General features: G+C 41.4%; 1 protein-coding gene across 1 annotated transcript in view; it reads left to right on the top strand.

Moving 5' to 3' along the window:
* The window catches only part of LOC121612844 (acid-sensing ion channel 1-like), a 48315-nt gene that overhangs the window by 25807 nt on the left and 1049 nt on the right, over window positions 1–21459 (top strand). The window contains exons 3-8 of the mRNA XM_041945991.1: window positions 16665–16815; window positions 17003–17130; window positions 18993–19143; window positions 19265–19321; window positions 19793–19946; window positions 21350–21441. Of these exons, the coding sequence (XP_041801925.1) occupies window positions 16665–16815; window positions 17003–17130; window positions 18993–19143; window positions 19265–19321; window positions 19793–19946; window positions 21350–21441 (733 nt within the window). The remainder of the gene's footprint in view (window positions 1–16664; window positions 16816–17002; window positions 17131–18992; window positions 19144–19264; window positions 19322–19792; window positions 19947–21349; window positions 21442–21459) is intronic.

Here is a 21459-nt window from a genome sequence, read left to right as displayed (position 1 = left end):
ATCCAAAGTTGACCCACAATCTGAAAGTGAATTTTACTTAAGCTGCAGACTGTACTTTTCGTTTTCTCAAAAAAAAAAAAAAATCATGAGCTTCCACCCAGGGGCACCGAGGGGTGCCCTGAACACACCTTTAAGCTCAATAATGGCATATTTCTTAACAAAACACCCTTTAACTTTTGTTTTTAGGCACACAGAACTGGATATTTTCTGATGCCGTTACCTTTCATTCTCTATGGAGAAAATTAATGGTACTTTTACTTCCAGATCCAGAGGTGCCCAAAATAGCTTCTCCCACTTTGCAACTCCATTAGTACATGGAGTCTGTTGTCCTTATGTCATTCTCTACATAACTGCACCCATCTTCAACCAGAGAGGAGTTGTGACCAACCAGAAAACACATGTAGGTGTCTTTTCAGTTACATTAAACTAAATTAGAGTCACAGAAGGGACAGGACCTCCATCCCAGGATGCACTGGAATACCCTCAGGACCCTCATGCTTTGAGGCACCACTGAGCTGCCATATTGCACAGAACATGAATGTAGTACAGAAACATATCGCTTCAAAGAAACACCTTGCAGTAGTCCAAAAAAAGATAAAGCTGGAGCTGGACTTTTAATCTTTTTTTCAGAAAAGTTTCTGAGTTCGTTTCAGTTCTATAAACAACCAGTCAGACCAGCTCACAAGGTGTCCACAAAACAAGGTTATGGTTCACCTCTGTGCACCATAACCACACTTCACCATAAGTGAATAGCAGTCAGTGATATATGTATGACTGAAGGAGACAGCTGTGCAAAGACAAGTAGTTTCTATGCAACCAGGCCTATAAAATCACTGACAACAACTAATGTGTTTCCAAAATCTCTCTGCTTTCGTTCGTCTGTACCCTCATGAGAACTCATCCAAACCTCAGCAGCACTGAACTTTTTATCACGCTGCTGGCATTAACAGTCTCACTGTTGGATCCTGGCGTTTTCAGTTAAAGCAGTATTCAAACTTCGTGCCTCAGTTTAGCTGGTGTCTCACATGTAAAATGTCAATATGCAGATGCCGCTTCGGATAGAGTCTGTCGTTGGCTTTGTCACTGATTTGTGCAGCCGCGAGGCGCTCATCAAGTCATCATTTGATTGCGTCGTGTATTTTCGATAAAAAGATGCCATCGCCTTGAATGATGCCTCTCATTAGCTGCGCCTCAGACCTGGGCTGTTCCCTCAGACAAGGAAGATGACTGCAGTATTTGTTTTCCTTTTCTTTTCTGCCCTTGTAGGATTCCTTGAAAGCATTTTTAGTCACAGAAAATGAACAAATAAGCACACAGACGAAACCTTGTGTTGCTCTGTAGAAGAAGACACCTGTAATAGGATTGGTGTGTAGGATTACTGTGAATCACTGTCTAAACGAGCTGTTAGCCTCCCGCTATCCCATTTTTTAGGTCACCATGGCAACCTCAGCCTGTTAAGAGGCTGCACAGACCTGACCCTCAACTTTCACCGACACTACTCACTTGCTGTAAGCTCAGTGGGATTTCTAAAATGAACCAGTTCCCAGTGAAAATGAAAAAAAGAAAATCTCCACAGCTGAAAGCGTTTTGTTATCCACCATTTCTAACTGATAAAAAAAGAACTGAAATCCATAATAGCCATTCGAGAGAGAGAAATCTGGAGAAATAATTTATAAGAACCAATCGTTTACAGATTCAAATCTATTTCATACTCATTTGTCACAGATTGGTATGCCTCTGTTTATAATTGCTCCCCTCTATCATTTACTGGTAGTGTGAAATGTTGTTTGAAATGCTTTTGCTTATTTTCAACAGCCTCCAATTATTTTTGAATGTTTTGCAAATGGGCCCAGATAGTTCTGCCATTTCATTTTGCACTCAGTCTTTCACACCCACATTCATATCCGCAGTGTTTTGTGTGTGTTTTTCTTTTTTTTTTACTCCCTGCCTTGTTAGTGTGACTTTTACATCAGGGCTGTTTCCAGCTTTCAGCCACCAGCCGTCGCAGCTATTTTGACTTTGTGAATGATTTGACAGCTGCGATGTGATTGTTAGTCTTGACTAAAGGGTTGTGCTTCTGAAAAGTCCAACCCAAATTAAATTGCATGTTTTTTGTCTGCTACAGCTTGCATATATGCTCTGTAAATTACATGCCCTGTGTTCTCCTTTCAGACAAATCCTGCAATACCCAAAGGGGGTTTGTTTTTCTGCTTCATGATGGCTCCCCCTGTTTTTGCATTAATTAGATGGAAAACCATTAGCTCTCCGTCTATGTGCAGTCGATGCAGCCTTTATTTTGATGCAGCCAATCAAAACTTTGCATAAAGCACTAATGTACATGTGTTATACACAAGACTCACATACTTTGATCCACAATAGCTTCCTGCTAAAGTCCTGCTTAACCAACTTAGAACCATGAACACATCTTGTCCTGCACCCTAGCTTGTCAAGCAAGCGAGCAAACAAACATTCGCCAGAACACAAGTGCACTACTAAGGTCAGTTTTCAGACTAGTTAGCTAATTAGCTGCTCAGCTGCAGCACATGAAATAGCGTATTAACCATACACAACCCGAGCATTTTTTTCTTTATTTCTTTTTTGCTTTTTTTTTCTTAACCTCTGGTTGCTGTTGATAGATTTAGTTAATACAAGTAAACAGCCTGCTACTCATTGTCAGGAAGACATGTCCAAATGTTTGAGGAGGTCAAAGCCTAACAACACCACATCTGTCAAAGATACTTAAAAAGATTAAGAAGACAATATATGGTGCAGAGCTGCAGCATTAACTGTCTTAAAACTAGCTCACATTGTGCTGCAGCAGCTGTTTCTATAGTGAAAAATTTCAAGTGCTAACTTATAGGTACAGTGATGCAGATTATTAAATTATTAACATTATGTCCCTGAACCAGATTATTTTTCTTTTCTTGCTCTGGAATCTCATCTGTCAGCATGAATTAAAACGCATCTTTTCACCCAGCTGTGTTATATATAATGCATATGTACAGTATGTGGGAGAGAACTGATCTAATTAGCACCACCATGTAAATAGTGGTCGATGTTTTTCAGACTGTTGTAGAAGAAAGTCGCTAAATTTTCTCTCAGCTCTGGCAGTTCTTCAAGCTGTGGGTAAAACGGGTCAGATATTTGCTAAAATGTAGGCGTGAGGTGATCACAAGCAGCAGATGTCATCGTACACAAAGCAACACAATGGCACGTCTAGTGTAGACGGGAATTTAAAAGACAAAATAATAAGAGTCATGGCACTTCCTTGTCGCTGAAACGGTGGACTCTGCCACCCTGCTGTGTCCCGACACGCAGAAAAGGACAGCAGGCAATGACACAAGCACCACAACAAACATACTGCACGCACACACACACACACACACACACTTACTTTGAAATGCATACAGTCAATAAACTCACATGCAAATGTTAAAAGAACTGTAAAAGTGCCTGCCTGCCTGCATGTGCATGTATAAGTATATGTTTGCTGTGGTGCTTGTGCCGTTGCCTGCTGTCCTTTTCCCTCTCACGGGACTCAGCAGGGTGGCTGATTCCACCGAGCTGAGTGTTTATTTCTCTGAGCGTGTTCAGAGTCCTCACAGTAAACACACCAACACTCCTGGCCTCCTGACGTACACAGACTCACATTCATCAAACCCACCAAAGAAACACACACAGCGTGAGGCAAATAAAAAAGGATTGATTCTTTGAAACACTGTGCACAACACAAAATGAGTGACTGAATGTTGGCTCATTCCCTTTGAAAGTACTGGAGTAAAACATATTTTCTTTCAGTTTTTCCAAACGAGAATTAGCAAAAAAATCAGAGCTGGCCAGAGAGTGTAGACATGTAGCTACTGATGTATCTTTAAAAAGAAGAAATATTCATCCAAAGACTTTTAAAACTTATCTCCTAATATAGTTTGACCGCTGCATGAGCTGTGAAAAGCATGATGATGTCTTTAATAAAACTCCCCATGGTTCTGCTACCGTATGGAGGACTCATCAGAGACAGCGAATATAATTATATGCTGTTTCATTAATGCTGCAGTAAAGTATTAAAAATAGTACATTTAAACTTGCAGGAACTGATTTTTTGGCCACCCAGAGGCAGCAGAAACAAGTTGTGAACAAAACATTACGTTATCACTTTTAAGTTGAAATAGCAAACTGTTACCTGCGATACACGTGCAGCGGTCACAGAGCGACATCATCCTTCTTTTTCTGGTCACTGAGTTTATTTAATATTCACTCTCTATTAGCTCTGTTTTTGGTCTCCACCAGCTCCTGAAGGAAATATCTACTCTTCAGCTGATAAATGCTCCACTGAGTGCATGTCGTGTACAGCGGGGTTGTAGAGCTTTTTCACTATAAACAGGCACCTGCTGCACCTGAAAATGACATTAAGACAGCGAACCATGTTGCGGGCTGGACTAGCCCCATTCAGGACTGTCTCACCTGTTGATGGAACACAGTAAGTTTTCTACATAGACTGTATAAAACTTGGACGTAGTCTCCATGTCGTCACCCACAGGTTTCTGAAGAGTCAGTGTGAGGCTCACTGACTATGGCTCTGGCTGCCGCCATCTCAGCAGTGTTTGACTCCTGGTTGCTAAAACTTAGCGGCTAGCTGTCACTCAAAGTGGCTATGCCCATAATTTTGCATAACTTTGAGCCTTAATACAGTTTAAAGAAGTGAGTTATATTAACGTTCACCCACCATACAGTTGTAATGAAAGGGGAAATTAGCTATAGAGACAAAACCATTTTTGTACTGGCTGTAAACATGTTTATTTCTGCTGTAAAGTTGGACATTTTAATATGGGGGTCTATTGGGATTTGTTCATATCAGGAACCAGCCTCAAGTGGCCATTTGAGGAACTGCAGTTTTTGCCACTATATTATTGGCTTCATTTTTCTGGCCCAAAGGTTGCGGTTTGGTTTTCTCATACGGCATCTTCCTGATAATGGCCATAATGGGTTCATTACTTCCCCCTGAGGCCAGAGGGCAGAAACACCCACTGGTACTCGTTATCAGTGTTATCAGTTTTATCTTCAACACATTTTTATGCAGATTTTGTTAAGTTTCACAAAAAGTCTATACACTCGCTTTATGTGTTTTGTTTGGTTTTGTTTTTTGCCTTTATTGAGAGTTAATGTGCTTAATGAGAGATGGAAATACCTTTTCCGAATACGTTCTCTCGTAGTGGTTTTACATCACATGACTGATCAGCTGTTTCTGCTCTGAGAGAAGAAGAAGAAGAGGAAGCTGTTGAAAAGTCCCTGAGGTCTTCTCTCCATATGTCTTTTGTACGTGAGGTGACTGGTTCTGTTTCTTCTTCTTTGCTGAGGTTTATTGGCTGGTTGCAATCAACTGGTTTTGTTTCTGGTTCACAACCTTGACTTCTTCTACTCTGTTTATCACAGCCACGCCTAATGTAGCCTATGCTGCCAAATTCTGATGAAACTATGCTTTGCATGTCCTTTTATGCTTCAAATTTGATTAGATGGAAAGACGGTTATTGAAAATAACAGTTGTAGTTGGTTGTTCTTCAAACCAACAGCCACTAGTGGCAACAATGAGCCCGTACCACATTCCTTTGTGTCACTAAGTGACACAAAGGTGAGATGTATCCTTTATCAGAAATGAAAGAGCAACACAACTGCTTCCCTGAGCCTCTCTGTTCAATTCAACCATCCAATACTGTCTCCCTCGCAGCGGATGGGACAGTCCTGAACAGGGCTGGGCCCGGATAGCTAAACAATGAGCTGAAACTCGCTATAAATCTCTGTAAAACTGTGGGGAGCTGCAGAGCCGGGTGATAAGTCTCTGTAGGGTTATCTCTGTAAGAACCTCTTTCACTCTGTCGCATTGATTTCACAGTGTCATGAGATACATTATTATTATATAAAAAAAGTCATTATAACCACTTTAAAGCATTTTTTATTAATTTAATTATACTTTGAGGTTATTATATTAGTTTGACCAACATGTTGAGGCTATGCAATCTACTGAATATTATACAGGATTCATTTAACAAGCAGGCTATTTTGTTCAACGTCTTGACCTTTGTGTGTGTGTGTGTGTGTGTGTGTGTGCTGCCTGTTATCTTTCCTGCCACCTTGAATTTTCCCTCGTTGTTGCTTTAAGATTGGACAGGTAGTGATGGCGTGAACGCTGCATGTTTGGGAGTCGGAGTTGCTTACATGCACCATCTGTGAAATGAATTAATCTCTTGGTATTCAGCAACAGCATGTGACAGGCTGGGAAATCTAAAGCCTCAGCGGATTTCTCTCAGCAGAGTGTGAAATTTGTCACACGGAGGAGGTTCACTCCAGGGGAAGAGCTGCAGGCCCTTTTTTCCCTCCTGACAGTTTTTCCGCCCTCTAAACTGCACCAAAAAGTGACAGGAGTCTTCTTTATGAATACTTTCATTAATTGAGGTTTGTCCCACCTTTGCTGGGTGGTATTCTGGGAGTAGCAAAATGAAAGACAGTTGATGAAAGAGGGGTTTGTTGCTGCACAGAAGCAGAAAGGTGCTCTTCTCCAGAAGGACTGCAGCGCCTTTATCTGTCTTTTGATGTTTTCTTACTAATGAGGGTGATGGTTTCCTCCTTCTCCTCTGCTGGGACGCAGTCTCCGGTGATCAAATTGGTCAGTAAACAAAAGCACAGGGGTTGGCTGCAATGACTCTTCCTGCTGTCCAGTTTCCATCCCCTGGCAGATCTAGTGTATGAGCTGGTCCCAACTCATCCCCCCCGAGGAGCTCAACTGCTTTATTACAGCCACTCAGATGTTGAATCATGGAGCTTTTCCTAAAATAAATCTACGTGTACTCTATTGTGCAACTGGACTACAGTGTGTGTGTGTGTGTGTGTGTGTATTATGAGGGGTGTCCACAGGGAACGGACATGCATGTATGTCATGCATCATCCATCAGCATACTTTCCATTGTGCATCTCTGCATGTATGAGAACGGTTATCCTCTGACATATTACCATATGTCCATATTTACTCACAGCCTTCATCTCACTACAGAACATACTGTGTTTTATTTATTTATGTGGCCTTTTCCGAGGAAGCTGTCTGACTGTTGCACAGCATCCACGGTATTTCTTAAAGTGAGGTGTCCATTTTGTCAAGCTTTCAAAGCACAACGCTGCACCTCCTGCAACACTGTGAGGAAAGTGGTTGTGCACTCCTCTAAATTGGATTTGATGTCATTTGTTTTGTCCAATTCAGATGACACAGAAAAAGTCATTAAAACTAACTTTAGCATGATACACAACTACTTTCAGTGAGCGAAGACGGTATTGATTTAAGTCAGTGTAAATTATGAGAGAAGCCAGAATGAACCTTGCAAAGTGAAACATGCAATTTCGAGAGCCTTCTGAGGCTATTAGTGAGTTCGTCAGGTGTCAAGTGAAATGCTCGCTGACAGCCTTTTGGCTTTCCCAAATGAATTTTCCTCCATCCTGCTGGAGGGTGATTACAACTCATTGTTATACACTGCATATTATTAGACATGCACGGAGGAGACATCCATACGAATGTTAATATTCATCATCACACACATACAGACAGACAGACTGACTGCCAGGTACACACACACACACATGCACACACTGTTCTTACCAATAAACATCTACCCATTTCAAGCCATAAGTATATCATCACCACCTGTTACAGCTAATCAGGTGTAATTCACAGCCAACCTTTCGCGTGGGTCTCTGCAGCCAGACAGACATGCAATCATCTGTTTTCTGGAGACTAATTTAAACTCACCCTAAATGACCCGTCATTATTAGGCTCCACTCAGGAGCAATTCATAGAGACCCGCCTGGGCTGTGGTGTACAGTTAGTTAGACTATGTGCTGCAATATAGCAACAGATAGATAGATAGATAGATAGATAGATAGATAGATAGATAGATAGATAGATAGATAGATAGATAGATAGATAGATAGATAGATAGATAGATAGATAGATAGATAGATAGATCAGCCACAACGTTAAAACCGCCTCCTAATGTTGTGTGATTTCCCCTCGTGTCGCCAAGGCAGCTCTGACCCATCGAGGAATGGACACAGGGCCTCTGGGGGTGTCCTGTCGTGTCTGGTGCCTGAACGTTGGTGGCGGATCCTTTGGATCCCATGGGTTGCGAGTTGGGACCTCCATTGATCATCCAGCAGATGCTCGGTCGGTGGGTGTACTTGGTCTGGGTGGTATGTGTCACAAGTAACATTGACGTGAATGCCAGCAGAACGCTGCATTGTAACGTGATGATTATTCACTTCAGCTGTCAGTGCTTTTAATGTTGTGGCTGAACCGTGTTGACAGACAGACAGACCGACAGACGGATAGATAGATAGATAGATAGATAGATAGATAGATAGATAGATAGATAGATAGATAGATAGATAGATAGATAGATAGATAGATAGATAGATAGATAGATTTCCTTCGTACTTGACACATGAGCATTTAATCCTAGTTAACCCTGCTGTCTGCCACTTACAGTGCTATCAGCTGTAGTAAGGCCCCTGCCCCTCTGACTGGGCCCGGGGCTGTTTGTCCCTCAATGTTTACTCAGCTGTGCGTGACAAGAGGGCGGCGCACGCTGGAGAGATAGCGCAGCTAGCTGCTGCTGTGATGGCCTCTGACTGCCTGCCATTTCTCTCACAGCAGAGAGCGAGCGTGGGCTCCACACATGGCTGGCACAAACGGGCAGGCAGGAGATTTGTAGGCGACAGTGATGGCTGCGACATGCAGGGAAAAGGCAGGAAGAGGAGGTTTTAACATCCCATATGGATCCACTGCATATCAAGGTTTGGCACAGGGCATGGAGAGAGAAGAAAGGGAGGGGGTGACAATGCTGAGATTAATGTTACATGTCACAATTTGCAAGCAGTGCAAGTACTTTTAAGCTGCCATATAACTATTAAATCTAATCTAATTATATCATAAAAATGTACTGTGTAACTGCATCCCAGTTATACAATTACAGTCACACAGTTCTACTGTATATCACCAGCTGATAGTGAAGGTCTTATTCCTCCAAGTAGCCATTTGCCATCTCACTCTACTCAACGTTTGCTCTCTTGTGGCGAATGGGAGGGGGGCTGCTAACTGCTAGAGCCTCCACAGAAAATTGAACAGCGCTGAATGAATGTGAACTGACAATTCTAAGACATTTATGTGTCCCATCCAAATTCACAAGACCATTTCCATCATTCACCAAGAAGAGTCTGCACAGGAGGAATCCGAAAGCATCATTTTTCAGTAGTTATTTAACGTAGCTTTTCAACAGAAATGTCCCTCGCTTCATTTTGGTGGGTAGCAGACATTGGTGGGAGGAATTTCAGGCAACCTTCCCTCAGGGTGTAATTTCCTCTCAGTGTGAGGTATCATTGCAAGTCCGTCCACCATAGAGACCAGAGATTGCATTAAACCAACAATTAATTGTCCTCAGAGACAGATAGTGGCTCTCAGGCTCTGCTGCCTGCGCTCGATCATTTATGTTGTTTTGTTGTGAATCTCTTCTGTTTTCCTCAGGAAGGGCCTCTCTTTAATCCTCTGCTGATTTGGATTCCAGTATGCCACATCCATCTAAGTGATATGAAAATTTGGTGCCACTTTCTAGTATTATTAGATTATTTACATTGTTGATTAATCAGGCTGTTATTTTCTCAATTCGCTGATTCATCATTTTGTCGACAACATTCCAAAAATAGTGAAAAACATCCGTAACAGTTTCTTCTAACGCTACAAAACAAACATCAAAACCTTTTTTGTTGACTCAGTTCGTCATGTTTCAGATTCAAAGATGAGTTGATAGCAGTTCCACCACAGACACATTTCTCCTCTAAACTTGAGGCCCAAACAGGTTAAATTATTTAATATCTAAAGGAACATTTGTACAAACAGAAGTTTGTTTTGTCTTCTTTCCTATAATATCATCATTATGCATAATCATCTCACAAGCCCTCAAATTTATTTTATGACCCTTTGGAGGCCAACAGTATATAAAGCATTGAAATCTAGCTCCATCTCAACAGTAAAAGGCTGCTTACATATTGATGCATGCCTATTAACAATCTAATAATGTCATATATACCTGTATATACTTCAGTCAAAGGGTCCATTTTTCTGCAAAATGAGTACTTTTCCTTTTGATACTTAAATTTTAAAATTTTTGTGTGTTGCCATGTGTATTACAAACTTTGGTGTGTTACCATTGTGTGATTTTATACTATACTTACTTGTAATGGAGTATTTTGAAATTGTTGTACAGGTAGTTTTGCTTAGTTAGCAGATGCAAATACTTCTTTTACCACGAGACAGTATTATAGTGTATCCATGCAGGCTAAAGACAACATCTTTACCTCTTCTCACCTGCGGCCTTGTATAATAACGACTGCCTAATTTAACCAGTATCTCACATTCATTCTGTCATGCTGTGATAGTGCTAAGGTCGCCACAGTCCTGGTTTTTAGATAGAGGCAGCACCCTGAGGCTTATATGTATAACTTCAGTGAATACACACTTCCTTTTTTCTTCATATGATATGCTCCCCGCTCTCCTCCGGTCTCCTGAGGTGCACCTTACCCAGCACTATGATGCTATCGTCTCTGAAGGTGATAGGTACTGAGAGCACGGACGGTGTCTGGGAATAGGATGAGAGAGGAGGAGGACTGTCTCTACTGGCCTGTGAAATATTCATCAAATGAAGCAGGGGCGGGTGGGGAAGTGCGGCAGGAGATGGAGAGGAGTTCACAGGGGAGTGAACATCATAGTTCAGGAGACACAAGGGAAGAGCGATGTAGACCAGGGAGGAAGGAAGCATTGGAAGGCAAGAAATCATTTCATTGTGTGGGAGCTGATTGTTAAAATCCCACACAGGATAGATGGCAGTTCCCCCAAAAACAGTGGAGGAGGTTTTATGTTATATCATCTAGGAAGCAGCAGGTATGGTGCGATGGAAACTGATGATAGTTTCCTAGAAATATTGAATTATGACATTTAAAGTGATTTCAGATATACACCCTCTTCCCTCAAGCACTGGAAAGCTTTTCCTAACAGCTTCTTCCTCGTTTTCTCCTCTATTGCCAATAACGTCAGGAGGGCCGGCCGTCTGAACCGATTAGGTCATCGTTACGCGGCCCTGCCCTGCAGCCTGCACCGCCCCCAAGGTGTCATCCGGCAGTCAATGCAATGGACATGATGGTCTTGATTTGCATGATCAATTCCGACTCATCATTCTGACTTTGACCTTCAGGAGAAATACAGTGGTTCAGCCTCTTTACAGTTCTGCAGAATACTGGTCAAATATCCAAAGGACAGATTGTGTCATATTCTGTATTTTTCTTATTGTCACCAGATCCCATGAAAAGACCAGAATTTAAGCATTGCCTGTGGAGACAATGCTTGATACCTAATTATTTTCCCTTGACTGGTCCCCTGGAACCACAGTTAGGTTGAGAGTTAAAAGTCTCAACAAATATTGGACAGATTGCCATAAAAAAAGCCAAGTCATCTATGCCATCAGGTCAAAATTTTAATTTGGTTTATGACTAAGTAGGCTCCTTGCCATGCTAATGCACTAAACTAAGATTGTAAATGTAATAGCCATAACTAAACATTAACATGTTAGCAGTGTCACTGTGAGCTGTGTGATACTGACTAGAGCTGCAACTAACAGCTATTTTGATCATCAATTAATCTGTTCATTATTGCTTTGATTAGTCCATTTTTAATTACTCAGATAAAAAGATGCAAACTTAATTTTATTGTTTGCAGCATTTCAAATACTCATTCCTTGTGTTGTTGTACAATGTTCTTTCAAACAACTTGGGCAGGCAGGTACAGATAAGGCCAATGCTATAAACTACTACTACTACTAACTACTAATACTGTTAACAATCCGCACAAAGCTAACAGTGAAAAGTGAAGTAACGTAAGGTGAAGGTAAAGTTACTGTAGAGTAAACTATACTTGTAAAATATACTGTGCAAGTAGAGAGTTTTTCCAGTAGTTGTAAAATATTTCAGTGTGGTCCAACAGACCGACTGTTCTCCCTAGAGCTACACTGGCTGAAAATGCAAATCAAATATAAATATAAATATAAATGTAAAGCAGTAGGTTTTTACTTTTCTGAGTATTTTACAACTGCAGGCACAAAGATGGCCGATACCTGTGCAGACAGTATCTCAGTAGTGTTTTGACAGGGCAATGCTTTGGTCTTATCTCTTTAATTACGGAAAACGTTTCTTTATGAAGCCTTTTTTTATCTATACCCCCCGAGGATCCCTGCAGTTTGCCTCTACCTATTCTTGTTTGCCTCTCATCTTGACTTCTTTATTTTGACAACCAGTGACTCAGGGTTTGAGTCCATGTGCAGGACATCATTATTACACACACTCGCAAAGTCAACTGTGCCTCTGGCTTTCAATCCCCTTCTTATAGTTTATTTTCTCTTAAGCTTGGCTCCCTGTTCCACCCAAGACTGGTTATTAGCGTGGTGAGTCAGCTGTTCATACTTGACCAAACAGAGGAGGGGGATGGCTTGGCTTTGATGCTTTTATTTCCTAATTATTTTTACATTTTATGCTGCAAACAAACATTTGGGATCAGGCAAGATCACCCATCACAATGTAAACATGTAATCAGTCACCTTCACAGAGCGCACTACACTGGCTTTGTTGGCTTATAGCTTTGCTGATCTTTTTCTTTGGTTTTAGTACACACTGTAGGCTGTCTGAATAATCACGCTGGGGGGGGAGGGTCTGGCTTTTGGCCATGCTAGCAGCGTGGCTCAAGAAACGGCACCTGCTTGTTGGTCAGTCCACCACTTTGGTCTAGACAGGAAACATCTCAACAACTTGTGGATTGCTATGACATGATATATTCTGTAGAGACAATCATGGTTAACAGATGATATATCCTGATGACCTTGGTGATCCAGCTTCATTCGTTTTCATTCAAAAATAGGAAAACAGAGCGATACAGAGCTGTAGAGGATGGTTCACCTCCACCCACGCCACCCTCACCCATGATAATTGGCTAAGGGTTAAGTGAATAAACCACATTCTTTGGAAATGTAAGCATTTTTTTTGTTAGCAGAATCCAACACAAACCTCCAGCTAGGGTACTGCTCTGCTAGCTACCAACTAGCTAATGGTCAAGTAAGGTTTATATAATAGATGGGGTTAGCTCGTCACCCCAAATCACATTTGAGCTTATAATTTATTGTCAGAATTTACAAGTTTTAAAAGAAAAAAGCGATTTTAATATTAAAATTCTTACAAATTATTTTTTGACAAATTTATGTAACAGGAGATAAACGAACAATTAACTCAAGGACACATGATTCACAAATTCACTTTGTGCCTTAAACGTTCCAACACCGTCATCAGGTCCAAATTTTACTTCCAATTTTATGACAGAATGCTTGCTTTGTGTTTAGTGATCATCATGAGAACTTGGAAAGCTAGCATGCTAAGCTGCAATTGTCAGCATGGTAAACCTGTTAAACATCTGCCATTGCGAGTGTGTCAGCATGCTGATGTTCATATTTTGTTTCAGCCTCACTGCATCTAAGTACAGCCTCACAGAGCTCCTAGCATGGCTGTAGACTCTTAGTCTTATTAATATTAATCCCTTATTTATTTTCATGAAGTTTATTCATGTATGAAGGTACTCAGTATAGTTTTTCCAGGTCAACTGAAATCGGATTACAGTCCTAAATTACACAGGCTGCGCAATAGGACGCATCACATGTGTAGCCTATATATTTTAGTGCTGGTCACCGTGGGCTGCTGTCTGCTCGCTGTTGCATTTAAATAGCATTTTCCCTGTGATAGCTGTTTAAGTGTACACTATAAAAACAGTGAAAGTGTTTGCACTTAGCCAAGACGGCTTTAAAGTCTTTGAAAACATTGCCATAAAACAACAGAGCACTAATGGATTGAACTTATCCTGCTGAGACGTCTTTTAGCGGCGGGCAGATTGCGAGACTGAAGACCTCGCTAAATGGATGGGAAAGTGCACGGGTTTGATTTAGAGATTCTTTGAAAATCTGATGCAGCTCTAAAAACAGATATGCATAATTATGTGCATAATGATTAATTACAGTAGAGCTCTGCTGAGTGCTTTTCAATACATGGGAAATTATGTGTGAGTGACAGCTTTATTGATCACAGAGCTCTGAAGCTTATAGCCAGTGTGAGCTGCAGTCAGTAAGTAATGTATTGAATTTTGTGGGGAAAAAAGGGTTTTTGGAGAACCTTAATAACAGCAAAAGAGTGTCGAAAGTGTATACATGTCACACTTAACCAGTGAACTGAACTTTCACTCTCAGCAGTCAGAATTTCTCCTGGTCGTAACACTTCCCTCATGTTCCATATGATTCCCGCTGCACAGAACATTTTTCATATGTGCACCAATAATTTATTCATTCTTTATAACAAGCAGAACGCGCAGCCACAGTATGCAGGCTGTGCGGACTTTGTGCATTATACATGTTTGATGTTTTTAGCCCTACCACCTCTGTCAAAATATCAAGCATTCAACAAGAGGCAGATAACAAATCTAACCTGACATCTCCTCACTTCTGTGTATCAATCAAGATGCTGGTGAACGCCATGCGCCCGTCATTCACATGGATTCAACGTTTATGTAATCTCTGATTTATTTATGAGGTACAGTAAGTGCAGCCACTGTATGATCTGACACATTTATGCTTTCATTTGTGAAGACAGGACAGCGCCTTTCTGACAGCTTGGTCAGTTCTTACAGATGTTAAACGATCAATAAGTGTGAATGAATGTTCAGTAAAGGCCACCTGCAGCAGGTTGATGAGCGTAGAAAGGAAAAGAAAGACTGGGTGGTTAAACCAAGGCTGTGTTTGCTGGATGTTTGTTAGCCATGCTAGCTGTTAGCTCTAGGGATGGCGTTGTAGGTCTGTTGGTCAGTCCGACCACCACATCAACCCAGACTGAAACATCCAAACAACTATAAAATGGATTGCCATGAAATTTCATGGTTCCAGGAAAATTTTGAGATCCCCTGATTTTTCATCTAGTGCCACCTAAAGGTGGGATGTATCCTAATGACTTTGGTGATCCTCTGACTTTTCCTGTAGCGCCGCCATGAAGCTCACATTTGAGGTTTGAGTTGTTGAACATATTAAACATGTAAACGTCAGCATGTTAGCACTGTGAGGATGTTAGCTCGCTGATAATAGCATTAGGAGACATACAAGGCTGGACCGTGTGTGGTCAGTATGCTCCTGAGGACGCAATTGAGGACTGTCCTCGCCTGACTCCAAAGACCTCCTGAAGATTTAACTGAGAACTGAAGAGCAACAGCCAATGAGGAAAGTGGTCAAACTTCATTACTCAGGGACAGACTTTTGCATTTATTGGGCTGCTCTGCTGCAGTCCAACTAAAAAGAGAGCCTGAGAGTGAAGTTCAAACCCTGACTCCTTTGTCACCTTGAAGTAATTTTGGATTGTTTGGCTTTGGAAAGTTAAAGAAATGGTGGTACGGGGGGGCTATATGACAAGCAGTTCTGATAAAGTACACTGGTGCCTTAGGTATAGCCTCACAGATCTGCTGCCGTGGACTGTTAAGTCTTGTTCACGTGAAGCAAACATTTCCTCTCAAAGAAACATTGCCTTCAGGTTTGTCAGTATGAGTCTAAATGAGTGCACACACATTGTTTGTGGCTTGCCGTGCCTTTCATTTGCCTTTCTTGATAGCACTGGATTTTGTTTTCCCACTCAGATTGATGTCTGCCTCTGCAACCAGCAGTCTCTCGCTGACTTGATAGATGGCCAAAATGTTTAAACTGCCCTTGGCAGGACCCAAACTCTTTCTCAACAATTACTTGGTTGGTTTGTTCTTTCTAATCATAGATATGTCATTCTGTGCCATAACGCTGAACAATAGCCTGCTCCAAGCGTTAGCAGCTAAACTCCCTCTCCCTCTCTCTCTCTCTCTTTCGCCCTCTGTCTCTTCCACTTTGCATCCTTGCTCTTCGTTGCTCCCTGCTCTCCCACTCTCTCACTCACTCTCCCTACACCGGTTATGTGACTCATACAACACTAAACGCTTTAATGCAAGATTAACTCTTCTCCAAAGACGGCTCCATATTGATATGTTCCCGTCTATTGTGCTCTCATGGCTCTTTAAACATGTCATGTGTGCGTCTGCTGATGTCGCACAGCTTCAGTCGAACATCTGTGTCTTGGCTTTCCTTAAAAATTAAGGCTACAGTCTTCCTGGCTGGGATGCTTGGTCTCCATGGTTACATCAGGTCCATTATAAGTACCATAAAGAGCATGTGAGGGAATGTTAAATCACCAGTCTGCCAGTCTCCATCTCCTCCCTGGGTTGATTGTGAGCCCACGGGAGGGCCTCTTTTTCCTCTTCTCCCTCTTTCTCTTCCACTCTCCTTGTCTCACCTCTTTTTCTTTCTGTCACACATTTTCTCTCGCACAATCTCTGCCGTACACACACACACACACACACACACACACACACACACATCAGAAACTGAGTCAAACACTGACCCCCAGTGGAAAAGCACTGTTAAGAAACCTTTAGCAGCTATGCAGCTATGTGATTTAAAAAAAAACCTCTCTTATGTGTCTCTCAGGTGTTCACGCGCTACGGGAAGTGTTACACCTTTAATGCCGGCGATGATGGACGCCCTCCCCTGATCACCACCAAGGGAGGTATGGGTAATGGACTGGAGCTCATGCTGGACATTCAGCAGGATGAATACCTGCCTGTCTGGGGAGAAACAGGTGAGAGGGACATTATTCACTTCAATCAGTGTCTGGCAGATGTGGTTATCTGTCACTTTCTTATAGTGTGTGTGTGTTGGGGGAGTAATACTGCAGAGTGTGAAACTCAAAGACAAAACCAATTCTAAGTGTCTCACTCATTTTCACAGTGTGTTGCTCTGATGCCACATACTTTGACATCTTGCAGATGAGACGTCATTCGAAGCCGGGGTCAAAGTTCAAATCCACAGTCAGGACGAGCCGTCCTTCATTGACCAGCTCGGGTTCGGAGTGGCACCCGGGTTTCAGACGTTTGTTTCCTGCCAGGAACAGAGGGTACAAACTGCAGCACTCTGATCATCGTCATACATGGCATTTGTTAAAGCCCCTGAAATCTTAGTTTCAGATTATAAATTCTCTTTAAATGCTTATGACTACATAAGTTAGTTTGTAAAAAAGCACCCTTGGTTATTATTCAGTAAATATCCAGTGTGTAGGATTTATGGGAATCTATTGGCAGTTCATTACCTCAGACCGAGCTCTTTATATCCATGCTGTCGGCCATGTTTCTACAGTAGCCAAGAACAGACAAACCAGACGCTGGCTCTAGAGAGAGATTTTCACAATTTTCGTGAGTTTTGTAGTCACCATAGGTTCTCCACCACTCTTGGAAAGGTAGGGATGAGGCGAGGGGTATTCAGCTGGTTGCAATCTGCAACCTCGCCACTAGATGTCACTAAATCTTACACACTGGTCCTTCAAGAGTTTAAGACTCAAAAAGTCAACTAATCTGCTTCATCAGGACTGTGTGGCCGTGGGTTGATCAGATTTGATTGACAGTGGCCTGGCAACACGAGCAACAACCTCACAACTGTCTCCCTGTATTGATTCAAATGCTAAATTCTGATTGGTGCAAGGACGTACATGACATCAGCTTTTTCTAGCTGAGCCCTGGCAACTTCAAACCACTTACATTCAATCATCTGGCAGACGCTTTTGTCCAAAGTGATGCACAAAAATGAAAAACAATCCAAGCCACAGTAGATCAAGAGGACGCCTTTGAGAAGAAGTGTCTCAGCACTCAGTTCTACATTCAAAGGCTGCAGGTGCATCAAGTAACATACAAGTGTAATATTGTTAAATTCTCCTTTGAGTGAGCGAGAAAGATGAGGACCGGCAGATGGAGAAAGAGCATATTAGGTGAGTAAGTACTCTCAGAAGATTTTTGAAGACAGGAAGAGATTCTGCTGAATCGAGTTTGGTAGCTCGTTCCACCTCAAAGGGCCACACAGGAGAAGAGCTTGGATTGAGATTTTAATCATTGTTTATTTGTAGATCGTAGTCAACGGCTTATAATCCAGAAGGAGGGAGATCCAGGAAATAATCACAACTGTTCTAATATTCTGCTCTTGTAGGATCACATCTCTCATGGTCAGATTGAGAAAAAAGATTTCTGGATGTTTAAAGTATCGTTTATTGGTTAATTACAACGGTACAGCCTTCATTTATATTGGTTATGTGAACATTGTACTCATTAATGTAATTGCTGAGGTACGGGAATGTGGCACCATTGCCACAACAAAGTCTGACAGGGCAAGAATTATGAGAGGTCAGACAATCAAATATCTATGAACTAATCATTACCTAATGATTCACTGATATATTATCTCCAAGTTTGTTCTCTAGTAACTCATTATCTACTACATGCTCACCCTCATTTTCTCTTCCAAATCAGTTTGAGGTTTGTCTAAAACCTGTATTATCTGTTTTACCATTACCTGTTGGGCTTCTTGTTTTAGCAATATTACTTTACTTCTAAATCTCAGCAATTAACTTGGTGAATACAATGCTGTTATTACTGAAAGGGGTGATAGCCAAAACTATGAAAATAACATCTAAGGTGAAATAATCCACAATTGTCATATGAAGTCTTTTCAATCTCTTGTGTATTTACACAGATATAGAATAAAACTTAATTTGATTTTGCTATTTTACACTTGATTTATTCTATAGTTGGCAGCATCCTGATCATATGAAATGTAATGTTTGTTGTTTATTTGCTTTAATTTGCTGTTGTTTCATAATATGGTTTGTAAAACTTTCAATTCTTATGCATTTTTTCTACATATACTATTTATAAGTGTGGAAACTGCTTGTGTATAATTAATGAGTTGATGTGTGACATGTGGTTGTTGCAGCTGATATATCTTCCTCCGCCCTGGGGAGACTGTAAGGTGACGGCCATGGATTCGGACTTCTTTGATAGTTACAGCATCACGGCCTGTCGCATCGACTGCGAAACACGCTACCTGGTGGACAACTGCAACTGTCGCATGGTGCACATGCCTGGTAGGAAACAGCTCTCTGTGTATGTTGTGTCAGAGTCACATCAGTGATGCTGCAGTGAAAAATGACTGCAGGCACTTCAAAGACAGTTAATAGATGTGAGTGTGTGTTGCTTTGGCTCCAGGTGACGCACCCTACTGCACCCCCGAGCTGTACAAAGAATGTGCTGACCCAGCGCTTGGTAAGAAAAAAAGCCTTTGTCCACGTCTTGTCTGACTCTTTAAGGAACTGATACAGAAACACACACACACAGTGTTTCCATCGTTTTTTATGGGGACTTGCATTTTGTCCCCATAAGGAAGGCGAGTCCCCACAATGTCAACGTGCGAACAGATTTATGTCCCCACAACATGAGTAATACATGGACACACACACACAGACATTTATTTCTATCACTGCGAAGACATTATATAGATTTACATTAATTTCCTGGAGACTTACCCCAACCCTAATCATAACCAGCACTTGAACAGCCCTTACCCTTACCTTAACCCAAGTCTTATAGTCCCCATGATGCTTCCAGAGTTGGGACCCCACAAATATAGAAAAACAAGAGCGCACAAACACACACGTCATCTCATGACAGCTTCAAGTCTCAGCCACACGGATCTGTTCAAAAGGTCAAGCTCAGCTCTGGTTTTCTTCTCTTCAGATTTCCTGGTGGAGAGAGACAATGATTTCTGTGTGTGCGAGACGCCGTGCAACATGACGAGATACAGCAAAGAGCTGTCCTTCGTCAAGATCCCCAGCAAGGCCTCTGCGAAATATCTTGCGAAGAAATACAACAAATCCGAGCAGTATATTAAGTAAGGATCAACCATTTTTAATTCCTGTAATTATTTATTTTTTATATACATGCACATGTAAACATATTTCTGCAATTTAAAAATGTTTATAGATTTTTTGCTTTAAATTGAAGAAGAAAAAGCAAAGCATATTCAAAGAAGAAGAAAAAGAAAAAATGTCACATACATGATTGTTTGATTAATAAAGATATTTAAAGGGAAAACTAATCAAAAAAGGGATATACTAATATTGAAAAGCTATTACCAATAAGATGATCATAACAATAATAATAATAATGATGATAACGATGCATTCATTCATCAAAGCAAATTAAAATGGGGTAACACTTCACTTTAAGTTCCCCTGTTTAGCATCTATAAGCAGTATAGAAATATTTAATAAGTGATTTCTAAGTCACTATAATGTAGCTATAAACAGATAAAAGGAACAGTTAGAACCTCTCACATGAACACATATTTTATTACAACTGTGTTCTAAAAGGCAGTTGGACTTGTTTGAGGTTCTAGAAGACGTTTCGCCTCTCATCCAAAAGGCTTCTTCAGTTCTAACGGACTGATGGGAAGTCTCAGGTATTTATCCTCTTGCAGGGTCATGGCCCCTGAGTGAGAGAGTGTGAGAGAAAGAGTGTCCTCACTCTTTTGTTTTCCCTGTCCCTTCCCTGTCCCTTTGTGTTCCCTGTAATGTGCGTATTCTGGCCAGGGAAGACAGATGGTTTGAAACAGGTGTGAAAGAAGCCATCCATGTCAAACTGGAAAGACCATCTTTGAACCGAGGGGGTGGCCTAGGACACCACTTATCAGCCACCTAAAATGCTGTTCTCAGACCCCTCCCCAGGCAGCTCAACAGCCATTCACACTAAGAGGGTCAGGTGACCCTGATGACTCGCATGATGGTCGGGCAGAAAAACCCCCATCCCTTCACACTAGGACTCACCCATTATGAGTCTATTGACCCATTAACACCCTGGCCCATGTGACCTAATGACTCATATGATAGCCAGACGGGGCCATGACCCTGCAAGAGGATAAATACCTGAGACTTCCCACCAGTCAGTTAAAACTGAAGAAGCCCTTCGGATGAGAGGCAAAACTTCTAGAACCTCAAACAAGTCCAGTTGCCTTTGGGAAAAACCTTACAAGTACCATGACCTGGATGAATGAGACAACTGTTTTCAACTGCATCATCATTCATTATCTGCTTATACACCAGCCTACACTTATGGTTGCTCACAGGAGGAGTTATAGTTGTTGATAAATACATTTATTAACACCTATATTTGCTTAAAACCACATTATAGTGTTCTGTAAACCTTGTATTAAATGTTTCTATGCTGCTTATTAATGCTGAATAAGGTGACTTAAAGCCCAAAATGGAATATTAATGAGTTGTCTTTTCTCCACAGAGAGAATATCCTGGTTTTGGACATCTTTTTTGAGGCTCTCAATTATGAAACTATTGAACAGAAGAAAGCTTATGAAGTAGCTGGACTTTTAGGTACAGCTTTATGGAGTT

This window comes from Chelmon rostratus, chromosome 10 (assembly GCF_017976325.1).
Source record: "Chelmon rostratus isolate fCheRos1 chromosome 10, fCheRos1.pri, whole genome shotgun sequence".
In the NCBI taxonomy this organism is placed as follows: domain Eukaryota; kingdom Metazoa; phylum Chordata; class Actinopteri; order Chaetodontiformes; family Chaetodontidae; genus Chelmon; species Chelmon rostratus.
The sequence above is the reverse complement of the archived record's forward strand: the minus strand, read 5'-3'. Positions and strand labels throughout refer to the sequence as shown.